This window comes from Lathyrus oleraceus, chromosome 6 (genome assembly GCF_024323335.1).
Source record: "Lathyrus oleraceus cultivar Zhongwan6 chromosome 6, CAAS_Psat_ZW6_1.0, whole genome shotgun sequence".
Classification (NCBI taxonomy): domain Eukaryota; kingdom Viridiplantae; phylum Streptophyta; class Magnoliopsida; order Fabales; family Fabaceae; genus Lathyrus; species Lathyrus oleraceus.
Genome location: NC_066584.1, coordinates 29,200,683 through 29,220,560, shown reverse-complemented (window position 1 = coordinate 29,220,560; position 19,878 = coordinate 29,200,683). Strand labels below are relative to the sequence as shown.

The 19,878-nt window shown below is 34.1% G+C and overlaps 2 protein-coding genes across 4 annotated transcripts; one reads left to right on the top strand and one right to left on the bottom strand.

The window, feature by feature from the left end:
- LOC127092184 (probable histone H2A variant 3) lies at window positions 1-1,859 on the bottom strand. The gene is made up of 2 exons (XM_051031012.1): window positions 1,663-1,859; window positions 1-595 (listed from the first exon to the last, which is right to left on the bottom strand). Exons 1-2 carry the CDS (start codon window positions 1,768-1,770, stop codon window positions 299-301), a joined length of 405 nt encoding a protein of 134 aa, XP_050886969.1. The 5' UTR covers window positions 1,771-1,859; the 3' UTR covers window positions 1-298.
- A 12,137-nt stretch (window positions 1,860-13,996) lies between these two features.
- On the top strand, window positions 13,997-18,137 carry LOC127092340 (boron transporter 4). 3 transcript variants are annotated; one of them, XM_051031191.1, is made up of 14 exons: window positions 13,997-14,369; window positions 14,464-14,557; window positions 14,638-14,720; window positions 14,796-14,988; window positions 15,250-15,388; window positions 15,484-15,649; window positions 15,762-15,928; window positions 16,022-16,195; window positions 16,282-16,377; window positions 16,458-16,574; window positions 16,659-16,960; window positions 17,119-17,398; window positions 17,484-17,666; window positions 17,762-18,137. In XM_051031191.1, exons 1-14 carry the CDS (start codon window positions 14,273-14,275, stop codon window positions 17,789-17,791), a joined length of 2,121 nt encoding a protein of 706 aa, XP_050887148.1. In that variant the 5' UTR covers window positions 13,997-14,272; the 3' UTR covers window positions 17,792-18,137. The 3 variants fall into 3 exon arrangements, with proteins under 3 accessions (XP_050887148.1, XP_050887149.1, XP_050887147.1); XM_051031192.1 differs by having other exon boundaries at window positions 13,997-14,241; window positions 14,333-14,369; window positions 17,484-17,763; XM_051031190.1 differs by having other exon boundaries at window positions 17,484-17,763.
- The last annotated feature ends 1,741 nt before the right edge of the window (window positions 18,138-19,878 follow it).

The following is a 19,878-nucleotide window of genomic DNA, read 5'->3' as shown; positions in this document are numbered from 1 at the left end:
TGAAGCAAAAGTCTTTCGATTACTCCATTGTCAACCAGTTCAAAGAAAAAGCAAAGACAAGTTTGACAAGATAAAAAATCCAACATAAATCCTAGACATGCAGCACCATGGCACAAAAGTGTGCATGTCAGTTAATACAATCCATATAAATAAAAGAAGAAAATATCAAATTATCTAAATGTGACTCAACCAAATCAAACCAAAACAACGAGGAAATTATCCACAAATCAAGTTATCATCAACAAATTTACATCATAATCCATCTTTTTCCGCGCTGATTTGGGCAAATTACAAACCTTCATTCCTTTGAGGACTTGTTGATAAGAGACTTGTGGATATGAGGAATAACACCACCTCCGGCAATTGTTCCTTTGATGAGAGTGTCAAGTTCTTCGTCTCCACGGATAGCAAGCTGTAGATGTCTTGGTGTAATACGCTTCACCTTCAGATCCTTGCTTGCGTTACCAGCCAACTCCAGCACCTCTGCGGTTAAGTACTCCAGGATAGCAGCGGAATAAACTGCAGCTGTTGCCCCGACTCTTCCGTGCGCCATTGTCCTTGACTTCAGAAGACGATGGATACGACCAACAGGGAACTGTATGTAAGGAGATATTATCAGAGACAAATCAAAACAATCCTAACAAGTTCAACATGATTTGCAGTCAGACTACAAATTTTAGCGAAAATGTTAACCAATATGCAGTAGAATAAACACAGATATAGGCATAACACAGAACAAAAAGGTTGTTTTCAATTAGGTCGTGTTGACTACATTCTTCAAACATGGAGTATGGGTTCGACATGAGTTCAGAGAACAGAATCAAGAAATTGAATAACAAGACTTTTTATGTTAGAAAAACCTAGACAAGTCCCATGAGAATTCACTGTTTAAAATGAGAATTCACTGTAAAAAGAATAAACCAGCATATTATAAGTCCAAGGTGATAAAAGAAAACAACCATAAACTAGCATCTAGTACACTTTAGAGCGAAGGTGAGTTCGGTAACAACACATGTTAGTGTGTCAGTATCCAGCATCAACACACCAACCGACGCATATGGTTATATTCAATTATTAATATTTCCAAATAATTATTCCTAATGTGTATGTACCAGGGCCGACATTGGAGTGCTACGCGTGTGAGCGCAAATGTGACGCATGCGCTCACGCGCTTCATATGGCATAATACAAAACAAGGTAATTATAGTAAAAGGGTGGAGTGAACCCTTCCCAACAAACCATATAAAAGGGGGTGGACCTCTACTCTATCAAGCAAAATGCTTCAGTGAAAAATAACAACATGAGAATGAAAATCATTACATAGACTTTCATGGTACACAACAACAATCTCATCAACAATACAATGGATCCAAATTTCAATCTTAGTAAAAAATCAATATTTTACTCCAACCTATATCATACACAAAACCCCAAATCTAAAATACAGTTTCTCTCAACAAAAAGTAAAACCTAGTATTTTCCAATTACAATTTTTACAAACGGAAACACATAAAAATCAAGACTTTGGGTATGTATCATAATGTAAATGTGACGAGGATGTGGATCCATGACATGAGAGTGAAAAAAGTGAAAACTTAGAACATTTTGATAAGTAATAAACAGAAAATAATGAAGGGAAAGAGAGGGATGAAGAAGATGAACCTGAAGACCAGCTCTGGAGGAACGAGAAGTGGGTTTCTTCTTGTCCTTGTCTTTGAGGGATGATGGGGTTTTACCAGTTGTCAAACCCTTCGCTCCTTTCCCCGACATTGTTTCTCGCTTCGATCGTTTGAGAGAGAGAGAGTTTTGGCTTTTGAGATTTTGCTTCTATGTTACCCTTATGTCTCTTTTTATTCTCAAAATATATAAAAAAAATAAATTAATAGTAGTGATAGTGAAAAAATTTGCTACCCAATGTAGATCATTTTAGATTTTTTTTTTAAAAGTAAAATAGTTTTTGACACTTGTAAAAGGGAATTGTTAGTCTATTGTTCTATAAAATACAAAAAATAAATATGAAATTGATGATATGTATTGTAAAATTTTATTTTAACCAGGAAAGGATTTTGAATTTAAATTTTTGTGTTAGAGTTTGGAGTGTGGATATTTTAAGTTGGTCACTAACTAACCAACCTATTCTAAATGAAATATAGTTCATATGGTTAATAACCTCGTGACACTAGATTGACACGCAATACTATTATGAATAATAAAAACATCAAGTCTTGTTGTCAATTAGGAAATGGAAAGAGGTAGGTGATATAACATTCATATTTGATGGTGTATATTATATGCTACATTTGTGAGAAGCTAACATTAGACTTTTTGCATTTATTTTTGAGAAAATGGGTGACTACCCTGTCAATCAATGACGATCATGCATTCCGCCAAGTCAGACTGAAAATTTTAAAATACTGATATGACATGACGAAATGATATATTCTTATTGAATGACAGTATAAAACTATTTTACATTGTCAGTGCATCACCACCAAACCCTTTATTTTTTATTTTTTATTAATTTGGTTCTAAAAAGTTGAGCTTTAAATTAAGACGACTAAAAAGTTAAAACTATCAAAATAAGGAGATAAAAGTTTATTTAAGAAAATAAAATAAAATAAAATTAGAAAAATGACTTACTAGAATGACCCTTCTATTAAATCTCTAAGATTGTATGTCTTTAAAATAAAGTGTAGTATAATATTGTTATAAATATTCTAATATATATTATTTCCATTTTTAGTTAGTTTTAATTTCTATACGACCTTTTATTGTTACTATCATGTAATTAATGTAGAATTTTTGTAATTGTAGGAATTTGTTCAGCTTTTTCAACATCCATGTCGAAGCTATCAGTAGCTTCAACCATGAGGATCTTGACATGCTCAGCATAGTGTGTCTCTTCAATTTGGACTTTTAACTTCTCATCAAACTGTAATATTTCTTCTTTCAATGCCTTCTGCACCAAATTCTTAAAAAGCACACATTGAGAAGTTTTATGATCTAAAAATTGTGGTACTTACAAAAACCTCTCTTTTTTCTTTTTTCTAACGGAGTTTTTAGACCCAGAGGCACTATAGTCTGCCCATTAGTAACCAATAAATCGAATATTTCATCATATTTAGTTATATCAAAAGTGTATGTCTTTGTGACAAATTTATCATTCTTGTTGGGTTCAACATAATTCTTTATGTTCGATGGTTTCAGCAATTTACACACGTGTGGAGGTCATTGCTTAAGTTCTACCACATTGATCTCACTCGCTTTGACATACTCGTTGCTTAAGTCCGAGAGATACTTGTTTGTCTCTACATATGCGACATTTTCTTTTTTTATGGTACTTATTTGTTATGGCCTTTTTAGTTTTCAAGTGTTCGACCGGCGAACCCTATCTGTTAATTGTGCCAAGTCCCTAAGGTATTGAGTGTCTAGTTTCTTCCTAATGGAATAATCTAGGCCTCCTACAGCCATTTCGACTAACTCGTGTTCAAGGACTTGTGTAAAGCACTTTGCTTTAAGAAGTTTGAACTTATTCAAATAATCGTCAATTGACTCGGGAACTTTTCACCTAACATTACCGAACTCCTTAAGGTTTATCTTCAATTGGCCCATGTAAAATTATTCATGGAACAATCTATCAAATTAACTCCAAGTTTGTACGGAGTGCAGGGGGGTGTGGTAAACCAAGTGAAAGCGTTTTTCATTAGAGAATTAGGAAAATACTTCATTTTCAAATTCTCAATGTTCAGTTAGCCGCCTGCTTAAGTTTGATATCTAGCGACATGTTCGACCGTAGACTCACTAGTGTCATCAGCGAACTTGGTGAACTTCGGAACTTTCCATCCCCTAGGGAGTTTTCTCTGTCGAACATATTTTAACAAAAGGGATATGAAATTGGGTCTATGGAGATCCAAACTTAGGTCGTTTTAGGCCAAAATTTGTTCGAACACATTAGTTATGTTATTATGCCCCCAAAGTTATTTTGTTGGACATGTCAAAATACTCGGCTGGCATCTTGGTTTCTCTGTACCATTACAGGCCTAGGGTGTTAGAACAAGATTTTGGTTATATAATATATCTCTAAGTTTTGATGATAACAAAGAATGAAATAATTTGGTATCCTAACAAATTTCTCTAAGTGTGCAGGATTCTAAAGAAAATTAAATCTGATGAGAATAATATATGATAACTAACGAAGTCCGGAACAACTAATCCAGCATTAAAGAGATCACATTTGACTTCGGACAAGAACTCTTTTGAATAAATTACATACAGAATTTATCATTAAATCTTACATCTGAAGACTTTAAAGATGCGTACATCTAAAGACTCTGAAAATTGTACACCTGAAGATTCTGAAGAGTTGCACACCCGAAGGCTCTGAAGACTTTATATCTGAAGACTCTGAAGACTTCACATTAGAAGACCTCTATTTGAAGAACAATCAAGATAACACTGAAGACTACCACCAAACAACTATCTAAAGAATACAAGCTCTGCCCAAAGACTCCAAATTCCGCTCGCTCTGATTCACGCCAAATAAATCATTTGACTCATCAAAATTAGAAGCTTAATCAAGAAGTATTCTAAGTATGGTATGAATCCATATAAGGATATTATTGACTACACTTCAAAACTGCTATGGAAAAGGGACAAGAAAATTAATGTCATTAAGTCCCATAATTGGCAAGATATCTCAATCAATTTTCTCTCCAATGGTATCATCTCCAAGCTCTATATAAAGGTCTCACTATCATCATACCAAAATACGAAGCTATTACACAAGAATTCTACAATACACCTTGAACAATATATTGAGTATTTGCTATTGTAAAATTCAGTAATCACACAAGAGTTGTTGCTCATAGTGTGATCATTGATCATATGTTCTTAATTGTTGTCATACTGCTTGTCTAGAAGCACTAAACATATACTTGTAATTCTCTATAGTTGTTGTGGTTCCTCAAGTGACTTGTGAAGTTTGTAGACTTGAGAGGGCTAAGAGATTACTGAACTCTTAGACGATTGTTGTAATCTTTCAACATTATTGAATTAAGTCCTTATTGAAGGCGAAATCACATTGGCCGGGTGGACTGGAGTATCTTTGATTTTCAAGCGAACCAGGATAAATTTCGTGTGTTATCTTCTTCTTTTTTTGTGGTGTTGTAAAAGATTTTATTTATTGTGAAAACAATTCAAACCCCTATTTTTTATTTTTTTTCTCCACCTTCATAGGGTTATATTGACATATGTACTCTTCATCCTCCCTATTTGGGGTAGGTTCTTGTGGTAGAAAACCTGGATGCTGACCTATGTTTACTTGGGCCACCTCGTTTTCAGGTGTTTTGACTTGCCTAACATTTGATATTTGAGAGGTTGGTCGAGCGTGAACTTGAGACGTGCCGAAAAAGTCGACTATTCGATCCATTTGATTGGCCAACAACTCACAGGTTTGGTTAGTATTTGTAATCAGAGGATTAAATATTGTACCCATTTATTGGGTCAAAGTATTAACCATTTCAAGATTACTTTCATCCATTTGTTGCCTCATAGCCATGATAGACATCGTATTTAATGATGGTGCCACTTAAAGGATATAACTTATCCCTCATGGTTGAACCATATTGTTTATGGTCGAAGCAGAGGCGTTATGGGGATTATATGATGGCCTTATGCCCATTTCATTGTCATTATAAGTTGACATGTTAGTGTGAAGGCCAACCATCATCGGCGTTGCCATGCCATAAGGGCACTCCCTATTATTTATTGGCATTGAAAAAACAAACAAAGGTATTCCAACTGTTAGGTCAAAAGGGGAACTTTCTGCTTGTGGTGGGGGAATTATCCCATGTGATGGTATCAATGTAACTTGCATCGATGATACCATAGGAGCAGTTGTTCTAACAGACGTTAAAAATAACTTCCTCTTCAACGCCAATTTGACTGGTAGTTCTACTATATTTTAAGGATTTTTCTACGAATTAGATTTATCCATAGAAGAACGCGTCATTTTTGGTAAATATTTTCCACTTCTTAAGCGCATCCAAATATCCAGAACATTTCAGGCATGCAAAACACTTTTATAAAAGAAAAAAATATATAATCTCTAATAGAGCAAAAGTTTTAGCACATGTCCCACCGGGTGTGTCAAATTATTTACTGGAAAATTTGGTAAACAAGCGCTAGTCTTTTATTAAAGTTTACTTGCAGGATCGATTAGATAATCCTATGACATAGTGATAAACACTTTCTGAGTTTCGTGTGGAAAAGTAAAGGATTTCAACTTGGTCGAAATCGTTTAGAAAAGTAGTGTAAAAAGGTAAATTGTCTATAAATGTAATAAATTTTGACAATGATAAAAGCGTAAAAAAGTTTGTGAAAAGACAATGTAAAATAGCCATAAATTAACAGAAGAATGAAAGCAAGATTGCAAATAAAGAAGATTGAAGTAAAATACTTTGCATTTAATTGAAATGTTGTTTGGAATCATACATTTTGCTCAAGTTAACTCGTTTCTCGTTATGCTGGATACTTTGAGTTTGTAAGTTTTGTAGTGAATTCAACACAACACCATGAATCCTAACAGTAGAACTCATATTTATACTAAGTGTAGAATAACTTCTTGTAATATTCTCCTCTTCAGCACTTGACACGTAACTTTTGCATGTTTTTTTCCTCTGAAATGTCGTCCACATGTCCTTTTGGATAAGAATGAAAAGTAGTTACTCGTTTTGAAATTATTTCTCAGCACTAAATATTGCATGTCGATGTATATTGCCAACATCTAAATCTTGAACCAGAGTTTCGTCGAAATGTTGGACGAAAATTCTCTTTTCAGAAAATACCAAGTCCTAACTTTCATCTCTCATCTTGAGACTTCAACTTCCTTGACTAAACACCATGTCGAAAAGTCCTTTTAACCTCCCAACTTTTAAGTTTCTTTTATTGAGTTGAGATTTTAGTACTGTCAAAAGTATCAGCTAACAATAAGTTAACAAACGAAAAAGATGGAACTTGGAAAATGGGGGTTAACATTAATGTAAAAGATGACAAACATAACTTAGAAATTTCTAACATCCTTTAGTGAAATGTTCACATCGCCAAGTGGGCATGTTAATCTCCACTGGCAGCATCCATAAATCATCTTGAAAGGTGTTTCCTTAGTGGAAGAGTGTGGTGCGTATGATATAACCATAATAATTGATACAACTGCTCAGGCCATAACCCAAGATTTTTCTTGATTTCGTAGAATATCACCTTGTTGGAGGACTCAATTTGTCTATTGGCTTGGGGATGTTTTATTCAAAAGAATTTGTTTTATATTCACAAGTGTTAGTAGAACTTAATCATTGCGGAATTGGAAAATTGAGTCATGATATTAGAGACGATGCACTTTAGGAAACCGAACCTACAGATTATTCGTTTCCAATAGAAACACTTTACCTTATTTTTAGTAATTTTGAATATTGCCTCTTCCTCGATTCACTTAGTGAAATAATCAACAACACAAGTAAAAAATTAAATTATCCTAGAGCTAAGGAATGGTCCAAGAATGTCCACACCTCATTGATAAAATGTCAAAGGCAATGTGGCTGAATGCAGGAACTTAGCTAAGGTGTAGTTTAGGTTCAAGAGGCGTTGGAACTTGTCACATTTATTTACATAATTTGAGTTTTATTTCATCATGTTTGGCTAATAGTAATCGTCCCTCAATATTTTATTCACCAGGGCTCTACCTATATGTGACTACCATACACGCTTTCTTGTACTTCCATCAATACCAAGCTTGTTTCGCTTTCAGCTAGACACCTCAACATCAGTGTGGCTTTCCATATTTTGTATAACTTGCTAGATATTAAGGTGTACTTGGACAAGATTCTTCTTACTCTTTTGCTTTTCCCTCATCATAAGGTAATTGATCACCAGTTAAGTATTGAATGATGGGCATCATTCAACCCTTGGATTCTTCCTGGTCAAGCATATGGGCAACTCTAATTTATGTGATGTGGTTAAGTAGTGTGTCTTAAATCATTTCCTTGTTGTGGCTCAGATTTTTGGTACTGGCGAGCTTTGATAATAGATCGACTCTAGATTTCTCTTCTCGGAGTACATAAGTCTCCTCAAAAAAATTGATTTTTTTCAATTCCTATACTTTAAGCAGATACTTCACTAATTGTGCTTCATAAGTTTGGTACTTGATGATAGTTTGTCTAGTAAATAATTGGGAATCATTTGTGACCCGAAGGTTGGTGGCGCCCATTTCTCTTGATAAAATCATCTTGATCATCAATGCCTCATACTCCTCATAATTATTACTTTCTTTGAACTTAAAGCATGGTGATTGTTCAATCAAGATGTCACCTGGTCTTTCTAGTTCTACTCAATTACCATTTTCTTTGAGGTCAAAATATCCATCATACGATAGTTCCCATTTATGGGGGGGATTTCCTTGCTAGGAGGGGAAGTTAATTCCACTAAGAAATTTCTAAGACCTAAGATTTAATGTTGCTTTTTGTGATGAAAATCATGTCATATTCAAATACCTCTACGACCATAAAACCTTATTCCTACCAAATTCGATTTTTTGAGAACTTGTAGAATTTGATTGTTTATCTTTATTACAATTTGATACCCCCTAAAAATAGAGTTTTAGATTCCTTTATGTGACGACTACCACTAATGTAAATATTTCAATATTTCGGTATCTTAACTCGACTCCATTAAAAACTTTACTTACGAAATACAAAGGTTTCTTCTCACCATCCCAATCATGTATTTAAACGAAACTCATGGTGTTGTTTGTAACTCATCACCAGAAAAGATTTTAAGTTCAGAAAAAGGGATTGTTATGTCCCCATAGCACAAAAGAAAACAGGAGAGGGCCATAATTTTCCAGTTAACTACTAAACTTATTTAACTATAATTGGGATTCTCATGTCCATTACTGCTTGGCATTTGCCAGGGTTGGTCTTTATCCCTCTTCAAGTTGGCATGAAGTCCATGAATTTTCTGGCCTGGATTCCAAATGAACATATAGTTGGGTTAAGACGCGTATTATGTTTTTTTGACCAAACTTAATATTTATTTAAGGTAATTATAGTGATTTTCTCTTTTGGGAGTCTTTACCACTATGTCATCTATAGAAACCTCCAAGCTACGCCCAATTTGATCTATAAATACAATGGTCATCAACCTATGGTAAGTGGATCCAACATTTTTTAGGACAAACGACATTATTTCATAATAATAGTTATAGTTGTTAATCTTAAAATATGTTATGGATGCATCAACCAAATGCATTTTTATTTGGTTATAACCAAAGTATACATCCATGAAGTTGAGTGCACGGTATCCTAAGGACCCATTAATCAACCGATCTATGTCTAGTAATGGATAAATATTTTTAAGACACGCTTGGTTGGTGTCGGTGAAATCCACACGTACATAATTTGCATGTTGTCTTCTTTTCCATCACCATATTAGCTAGCCAAATCAGATACTTGATCTCACTAATGAAACTTGTCTCTAGTGATTTTGTTTACCTATTCAGTTACATGCATTCTTCTTTCTTCCTCAATCTTTTGCTTCTTCTGAAAAACTAGTTTGACATTTGTATTAAGGGATATAAGATGGCAAGTGATGTCAAGATTTATACCCGACATGTTTAAGGGAAACCACGTGAACAAGTCTACATTTTCCTGGAGTAATTGTACAATCTTGTCTTCCTCCTCTCTCGTCAAAAATTTGACTACCTTTACGGTTTGGAAACTTTATGGACCAAAAATGCACATCCTTCGAATCTTTCGTAGAAATCAGTCTTTCCTCGTTATATTCCTCCTTTTGATACAGATCTACGAAGTTGGCTTTATGGGTTTTGGATTTTTGTGTGATTCCTACCATCATTCTCACTCTCTTTACTTTCAAGTTGGATTCATAACATCTTATGAATAACTTTTTATCTCTTTTTACAACACTTACTTGTATATAAAAGTGTATATAAAAGTGCTTCCAAGACATTGAGTTTGGGTCTATCGATGATAATATTGTAATAAAGGGACATCTACTACTAGGTACCTGAATATTTCAGTTTTGGTGCTATTTCCTTCTCTGGAGAATGTTTTGATTGGTATATCCTCATGAAGCCATATTTGATTTCCTGAAAAACCTACCAAGGAGTCTTTGAAGGGTTGTAGCTGTTCGGGATCTAATTTCTACCTTTTGAAATCATCATAGTAAAGGAAGTCGGCTGAGATATTGGGGTCAACAAGAACTATTTTCATATTCCATTGAAAAAATTTATTGCTAATAACCATGGGATCATCCTTATGGGGCAAATTTTTGGCTACATCTTGACGTGAGAAGTTGGATTTACCTTATGTGGCAGGGGGTTATTGATAATTTGGGAGAGACTTCGAGATATGCATAATCTAGCGACCATAAATTTTTAGAGAGGATTTGGATTCACCTCCCCCAGCAACCCCCTCCCTCCCCCACCCCCACCCTCCACCCCCCACGACAATAGTGTTAATACTGTGGCGGACTTATTCATCAACTTTAGGTTCTTTTCCTTTTTCCTGTTGGGCATTCATGGGATGATATCACTCTGAATATACAATCGCTCGCTAGAATTGTATGGTGTTCCTTAAACATATATTCTTAAATGTCCTTCCTTAATGAAACACTCAATCTCTCTTTTCCAATTTGTGATAGTTGTTTGTATGATGACCATTGACTTTGTGATACTTGCACCACTTATTGGGCTCACTCCCATTATATCCCATTTGGAAGATGGAGGGTATAGGATGAATCTAGTGTGATAAACCTCCATCATATCTACCCTCGTCTAGTGTTCGTGGGCATGTGATATTCTACAAGTCTTCAAGTGTGTTCTTACCTTCTACTAGGTTTAAAAGATCCTCTTTCTTGGATTGGCTGCACGAGGTGGTTCTTTTAGTTAATGGAGGACTCAGACCCCCATTTTTTTGCTCATTTGCATCTTTGGGCCTTTTTCAACATTACTTTATTCTCTTTTCACATGACATTTTGCCCTTGCCATGATCTCTTCCATCGAATTTGTTGGCTTTTGTACAAGGGATTCATTGAAGTGTCTAACATTAAGTACATTATAGAAATCTCCTACTAACATTTCTTGATTTGGGTTGACTACCTTGATGGTGGACTCATTAAATATTTTCAGTTATTCTCGAAGTGATTTTGAGTGTCCCTATCGTACATTAACCAAACTGGTAGTAGATACTTTGGGATATTTGATCCTTAAGATTATGTAGATTAATTTTCTTGATAGATCTTGATAGTTGGTCACGAAGAACCTGAGTAGGTTCATGTACTGGCGTAGGGTCACCTCCTTCAACATTCCATTTAGGAGCTTACATTTGACAAAATATGTTTCCCCAATTATCTCCATTTATGCGTTAATGGTAGTGACATGTTCTAATAGGTCACTTTTCCCATCAAATATTACCAAGGAAGACAACTATAAGTTATTTGGGATATAAGTGTCAAAAACCTCAATATAGAGAGGTTAGGGATTAAAATATATGCACCTTGTCATTTGGTCTGCTCATATTGTTGTTGTTGGAATTTTAGGACGCTAGTTTGAAGGGTTTCGTTTTGACGGTGCAACTCGTCCAAGCATGCTTGCATCCTTTCTAGGACATCATCGTTGCTAAACTTGGATATGTGTCTCGTGCCCACCATTGAGAAATATTGGTTGAGTAACATGAAGACTCTTTGAAGGAATCATTGTGTCCCAAGTCAATTTTATCAGGCTCCACAATGGATGTCAATTTCACTTGCAAAAAATACAATGTATGTGACATTGTCTGTGTAGAACAAGCAAAGGCTTAATGTATAAGATATGTGAGTAAGTGTTGCAAAATGTATAATGTATATGACATTGCCTATGTAGGACAATCAAAGCCTTAATTTGTAAGATATGTGAATAAGTGATGCAAAAAGTACAATGTCTATGACAATGTCTGTGTAAGACAGACAAAACCTTAATATGTAAGATATATTAATAAGTGATGGATCACTCTGACCATTGATTTGCCTATTTATAGTTGTTATGACTTACTTTGGCCACATCGACTTCTGTTACCTAGTTATTTCCTTTTATTGCCTTGTCTCTTCCTTGTCTGAGCCTTGAGTATGTGACACACTTTCACGGCCCTTACTGTTATGCTTGTTACAATTGTTACATTATCATGACCATCATTATTATGGTCTTTTGCTTGGAGCTCATTATCATGCTTGAGTCAGCTCTTTGTCTCAAACTTGACCTGAACTCTTAGTTAGACACTCTCTCTCACATAACTTATCGTGGTGAGATAGTCAATGTGATATGAGGCCGAATTCACCTCGCCTATGCTGGTTTAAGTTCTCTCCACGGGTCTAGGATACTCTGGGACTACTGGATCAAACCCTGTTGATGCTAAGTGAACTTTGACCATTATAAACATATTGAAATAGACTCCCTCAAATACGAGATTTATAAAGAAGAAATGATTAAACAATACATTTGTCGTTCATATTTCCATCTTTTTTTTTGAAAAGAGATTTAATGAATTTGATCCATCTTTAATTTTCTTACAATTATATTTGCTACATGTGTTAAAATTTAAAAAATATTATAAAATACTATATGTAAGAAATATGAATATGAAATGAAAGACTTGAATATAAATGGTATGATTAATGTCTTTAAAGCTTATGGAAAATGTTATTCATACACTAAAACATACATTACACCGTATTTTATTGTTCACCGACACATTGAACAGTAAATATTATAATAATAAAATATTATTTTATAAAAATATATAAAAAAAAAATATTTTTTTATTTAAGAGTACCGTGTGATTAACCAACTTTATAACTTTATTAACTAATATTTAATATTCTATAACCAATTTTGTTTTACTACTAAAAATTTATTTTATATATGGGTGTTAATTAACCAACTTCGTAATTTCGTTAACCAATTTTTTATATTTCATTAACCAATTTTATTTTACTATTAAAAATCATTTTTAATATCCGGACGTTTATTAACCAACTTCATAAATTCATTAACCAATTATTTACATTTCATTAACCAACTTTATTTTAATATATAAATCATTGTTCATGAACCGTACACATACAATGTTCACACGGGTATTGTTCATGTTCACGCATTGTTCACATGATACTGTTCATGAACTGTTCACACAACTATTCATGTACGGATTTACTGTTCACCGTATTTGTGAATAGTGCATACGGTGTAGGTGTAAATTATAATGTAAACATAACGATGCTGTAAAACTTATATGTCTCTTTTATAATTGAATTGTGATGCGAAGTAGGAACCTACTTTAAAAAATTATAGATAAGCTAACTCTCAATTCTATTGTTTAGAAAATTGAATCAAGAGTAGTACTTCTTATGAGATAAATAAATTTAATTGAAAAAGTATGCACATAAGTGAAGTTATAAAAGAAATAAGGTGTATGCTTAAGAAATGTGTTAATGGTAAATTGTATATAAATATGATTAGGTTATGAGTTTCCTAGTAAGTTTTGGGTAAAATTGATAGCTTGAAAATTAAATAGACAATATATATTTAGAAAGAAAAAAAAACTAATATTAGGTTATAAAAAATAAAATAAGACCATAGATTGAATAGAAGTATGAAATGAGGTCAATCATAGTGGTTAGATTTCCACAAGTTTTCAACCTTAATTGGGAAGCATTGTTTAGCATGTGACATGTCTCAAATAGTAAAGAGACAATTTTGGCACTAAATCTTTTGAGCAAATCATAATCTATTTTGCAAAGATAGAACATCATGGTATATATCCGACAACATAGGATCATATCTATCTCCCAAACCCCACAAAACTTGTCTCAACATTTTCTAGGTTTGCATGCATGCATGCTTCTCTCCCTTTCTTTCTCTCTCCCTGGTGTGTTCTAATATCCCCCCCCCCCCCCCCTCTCTCTCTCTATCTTTCTCTTTCTTTTTTTCTCTCTCTCTTTCTCTCTCTCTCCCTCCTTCCACATTGTTAGAGAGAGAAACACCCTTCAATTTCTGCAATCTAGATTCTCCGGTGGTGGCGGCCTTTTTCTTTTACATTTTCCATTCTTTTCTCAAAACCCCTCGGTCTTCTTCCTTCCACCTTCAATCATTTTGTTGTTCCTCTACCTCTTGAGGGTCCACCTGGACCCGCAGTTCAAGTAAGTCCTCCATTTCTTCATTGTCATATATATGCAAATTAAAATGAAACATGTTCGTCTCGAAAAGGCAATTGAGTTGGAAGCTGTGCAGGAACATCTGCAGGAACATTGCATTACAGAAGACACGGGTTCGTCGTGACATCTCACTTATTCATCTTTAAGGGAAGAAATTTCAGCCATTAGTAAATTTTGTGAGTTGATGTGTGTAATGTCTTGTTTCAGGTATGAAAACATTTAGTGGAATAACTCAAGATTTCAAAGGAAGACTTGAATGTTACAAACATGACTGGACTTGTGCACTCAATACTGGCATCAGGTAATTCTAATCTATCGTTATCCATTCTTTTGTATCACCTCATCACTTCTAATTTTTGGTAATTCTTTCAACAATGTTAGGATAGTGGCCCCAACTTTCTACATATTCTTTGCTTCTGCACTTCCTGTCATTGCTTTTGGAGAACAGCTTAATAGAGATACAGGTAAATCACCAAAACCTTCAAAGTTCAAACCGTAATGTTATGGATTTAATTCTTATACAATTGACGTTTCTACAGGTGGAAGCTTGAGCACAGTTGAAACATTGGCATCAACTGCTATTTGTGGAATTATCCACTCAATATTTGGTGGTCAACCTTTGTTAATTGTAGGAGTTGCTGAACCAACTTGTCTCATGTACACCTATCTATACAATTTTTGCGTAAAAACACCAGAGTTAGGTGCTGAGCTTTTTTTGGCTTGGGCTGCTTGGTAAGTATATATAGATTTATTATGGCTTTCACATCAGGGTCGTCTTTGAGGGCGTGCAGAGCGGACTACTGCACATGACCTGAAATTTGACACGTTTAAAATCGGGTTAAAAAGGGCCTTACAAATATTTGTCACTGCTAAACCATGATCAAATACGACCCTTATTTGATTTGCCACACTTATTTCGTAGTTAACCTAGACAGGGCTTCCGAAAACTTAACTGGTCATGTTTCTCATAAATCCATTATATATTTGTTGCAGGGTCTGTGTTTGGACAGCATTGTTGCTGATTCTGCTGGCAAGTTTCAACGCGTGTAAGATTATAAGTAGGTTTACTAGGATTGCAGAAGAACTATTTGGCATGCTAATTACTGTGCTTTTCTTTCAACAGGCTGTAGAGGTATGAATGTATATATAGATATAGATATAGATAGCTAACTTTTCCTAGCAAAATGGAAAGTGAATTTTAACTTCACAATGTTTCTCATCCATTAGGGACTCGTAACTGAGTTCAAGATACCCAAGGATGCAGATCCCTTGTTAGAGGAATATCAATTTCATTGGCGGTATATAAATGGATTACTTTCAACCGTTTTCTTTTTCGGGTTAATTTTCACTGCCATGTTAAGCAGAAAAGCAAGAAAATGGCGATACGGAACAGGTAAATCACTCTAAAATCAAAATATCTACTACTTCAATGTTTTCATTTGTGGTATTCATCTTAAATTGCACTTGCAACAATGTCACTGTTTTTTGAGTTTCCGCAATCGCAGGTGGCATACGAGCCTTGGTTGCAGATTATGGTGTTCCAATGATGGTAATGCTTTGGACTGCAATATCTTATGCTGTGCCAGGCAAAGTTCCAGCAAATGTCCCTAGAAGGTTGTTTTGTCCACTTCCTTGGGATCCTGCATCTCTCTACCATTGGACAGTAATGAAGGTATATTCTTCATTTTCTTAAGGAAATGACTAATTTCATGTTATGAAAAAGTCCTAAAATCCATCTAAAGCTACTACTGAATGCAAACTGCAGGATATGCTAAATGTACCATTGCCATATATCTTGGGAGCATTTATTCCGGCAGTGATGATAGCAGGTTTATACTTTTTTGATCATAGTGTAGCTTCCAAGATGGCTCAACAGAAGGAGTTCAACCTTCAAAAACCATCTGCTTACCACTATGATGTTTTTCTCCTTGGAATAATGGTATGTCATAGTGTTGCGACCGTCTTGTTTTATGCAACTTACACTTGATAAAGTTTCTTGACATGTTTATCATTATGATCCTTTAGACTCTGGTTTGCGGTCTTCTCGGTCTTCCTCCATCAAATGGAGTGCTTCCTCAGTCTCCTATGCATACAAAGAGTTTGGCGATTCTTAGGAGGCAGGTCAGTATCATATATTTTGCAATAAGAAGTCTAAAATATCAACTAAAATAGATTCTTATAATACTTTGTCAAATTCGCAGATGATTCGAAAGAAGGTGGTGAAAGGTGCCAAGGAATGCATTAGGCACCAAGGAACGAATGCTGAATTATACGGAACCATGCGCTCCGTGTTCATAGAAATGGATGCAGCGCCTACGGTAAGTATCGTTGGCTTGACAAAAAGTCGTATATCCATGTGTATACATATCAAGAGTGATCTTTGTTTTTTCATTTCGGTTTAGGCGAGAGAGTTGGAGAATTTGAGGGAGGCTGTAATGAATAGTAATGCTGGTTCAAAGGAAAAGTTTGATCCTGTAAAACATATAGATGCCTATTTGCCTGTTAGAGTCAAAGAGCAAAGATTGAGCAACTTGTTGCAGTCTCTCTTTGTTGCCTTATTACTATTAGCTACATCTCTTATCAAAAGGATACCTACCTCAGTTCTTTGGGGATATTTCGCATACATGGCAATTGATAGTCTTCCAGGGAATCAATTTTGGGAAAGAATTTTGCTTCTTTTCATCACCCCGAAAAGGCAGTACAAGTAAGTCTCCTTAATATGAAAACAGTCAGGGCCGTCTTTGCAGGCATGCAAAACGAGTTACTGCACATAGATTATATCTTTTGTTATGATAATAACTTGTACATAAGCAATCGGACTCCGAGGTCTGTCGATTGTTCTAAAAATGTGTTTTTGTGCAGAGTTTTGGAAGGCTCGCATTCGTCGTTTGTGGAGTCAGTACCATTCAAGACAATAGCTGGTTTTACAGCTTTACAGCTTCTATACTTTTTCATCTGCTATGGGTTAACATGGATACCTATTGGTGGAATATTGTTTCCAGTACCTTTCTTCCTTCTCATAATGCTAAGAGAGAAATTGCTTCCAAGATTATTCAAGGCAAGCAATCTTCAGGAACTAGATGCTTCTGAGTATGAGGAAATCGTTGGTGCTCCACTTGGACCCTACAATATACCACTAATTGTAAGATTTCTATAAAAATCGGTTACATTTTATATTACTCTCTCGAAAATTCATTCAATGCTTGATGTTGAAAATGTTTGATCAGGACAAAGATGCGCGTACTAGTACTGACAGTGATAGCGAAGAAGAAAATGATTATGATGCGGAAATTCTGGATGAGATGACAACTCATAGAGGAGAGTTGAAATTTAGAACAATAAACCAAAATGATAATAGAAACTTCAACCGTAGCTTGAATTATCGCTTCAATGAAGACAGAAACTCTCAGGTAATTATAATTAGTCTAAAGTTGCACATATGATTGACTGTGATTTGTTAACCGTTGTACAACTAACTCTATGTTTATGGCTTGGACTTAGACAGGTTTACCCTGATGAAACTATCCATATATGATGAATTAGTCTCGCTCCATTCACCTTTTGTTAGAATTTAGAAAAAGGTTTTATGTATGAGTGAGATCCTCTTGAATGTCATGATCAAGATTAACGTCGTTATGGTTGAATACAATTGCTGTTCGTGGACGAAGAACATGAAGAAGAAGAGACTTAATAGGGGGAGAGAAGAAACTGTTTCAACTTTGAACTTAGTAGACTTCAATATTACTAGGATAAATGCACTAAAACTTGACTACAAGGGTCATTTTCCTTCATTAGGTGGCTACAAAGTTTTGAAAAAAAAAGAGTATGATGTGGAGTAGAGATTATATATATATATAATATATGAGAAAGAAAAAGGGGAAGAAGAGAAAAAGAAAGAGAAAATTCACAAGTACTTAACTTGTTGATGACATTTAACATGGTGCAATAATACACCTAATATAAGTAACTTTGTTTTGATTAATGCTTTTGCTTTGATATTTCAAAGGATATATACACTATTTACAATATTTACTGCTAATAATTAAAAACTAAGGAGAATAAATCACTTCTCGATTTTTCTATAATTTGTCTATTTTAAAAAAGATGAAAAATATAATTAAATTATTATTTTTTGATTGACATCCCTTAAACCCTTAAATTAATTAATGTAGGTGGTTAACGAGCATCAATTTATTAATAAAAAAATGATGATGTGGACAGGAACACACTTGATAAGAATATTTGTTATTTGAAATTTATTATTAATATGAGGAAGTGATATAATTTGGTTATCATAGATGTTCTGAATTGAATGAAAATCACTTTAATGCGTTCAAAAAAAAAAATCCAACAAATTGGATGACACTTGTACTTGTATTGAGTATGTCGCATATCACGTTCTTTATTATGAAACATGATATTAAACTATGAGACATTATTCTCCCCATGAGAAGTTGCAACATGTATTCAAAGAAGCAAGAGTACACCTATTCAGCTAAGCATCTTTTAACAACCTTAAATTCTTTACACAGTTTCGTGAGAAATTGATCCAACCTACCGGTGTTGTAATAGTCATGTGAACATGAATGTTGATAATAGTAGAGTCTTTTATCCATAAATTAAAAAAAAAACAGAATAATATTCTTGTACGGAAAAGTTATCTTTATTTTATTTGTAATTGTCTATCTTTAATTTCAATTGAAAATTTTGGTTGCATTATCGGATTGTAAATATCTTTTAAATAATTCAAAATTTCTTGAATGGTTGAAAAGAAACGGAAACTATTAATCATAAATTCAAGTGATAATTTGAACTAAGTTTTTCGAATATTCAAAATTTTCTCAATCTGCGTTTCAAAAACATCGTCCAAGTAACTTCATAATTTTTCCCTTTGACTTAATTTTTTAATAATTCTTGCCATTAATACGGACACAAAAATAATCTCTTTCATTTTGCAAAGCCATGAATTCAATGTGAATAAAAAAAAATAGAACTTGAGGACAAAAAGAAAGACATGTATCCCCGAAGCCAAGAGAAAGAAAGGGTAATTTCTTTGTTGTGTTTTTATTTATTTCTAGTCAAGAGATGGTGCCATGAAGAGAGAAAATAAACAATCAACCAAAAGCAAACATTCGGTACAGAAGAACAAAAATCAAGAAATGAATTGTAATTATAAATTTATGACCCAGAACAATGAATTACGACCCAGAACAAACAACAATTAAATACCAAGAATAAACAACGACAACTGAATCATAAGCAAAAACCAAAAATCGTATTTATCATTTAGGGCGAAAACACGAATCAATTACGACTCAGAGGAATCAATAATGATTCAAAAATAAATAAAACTTTAATAATCCACAAGGAAGTGGCTTGAGTTATAACAATTTCAACACTAAAAATGGTAAAGTTTGATATTTTAACTTTTTTTTTTCAATGCATATGGTATAATACAAATTAGAAACTGAATTTCGTACGAAAAATCTTTTTTAAAGACTAGAAGTTACTCCAATTTGAAGGTGTCAAATAAAAAATAATATCAGATGATATTATCTATAAGAATAGATAAAGAAAAACTTGATTTTGGTGTAGGCTATTTTTCTATCAATTTTACTCTTA

Excerpts from the sequence above, each read along its gene's own strand:
- LOC127092184 (XM_051031012.1), bottom strand. The coding sequence starts at position 1,770 with ATGTCGGGGAAAGGAGCGAAGGGTTTGACAACTGGTAAAACCCCATCA. Across the intron at positions 596-1,662 it reads CCTCCAGAGCTGGTCTTCAG|TTCCCTGTTGGTCGTATCCA; the intron begins GTTCATCTTCTT and ends CCTTACATACAG.
- LOC127092340 (XM_051031190.1), top strand. The coding sequence starts at position 14,273 with ATGCAAATTAAAATGAAACATGTTCGTCTCGAAAAGGCAATTGAGTTG. Across the intron at positions 14,721-14,795 it reads ACAGCTTAATAGAGATACAG|GTGGAAGCTTGAGCACAGTT; the intron begins GTAAATCACCAA and ends ACGTTTCTACAG. Across the intron at positions 16,196-16,281 it reads TTTTTCTCCTTGGAATAATG|ACTCTGGTTTGCGGTCTTCT; the intron begins GTATGTCATAGT and ends ATGATCCTTTAG.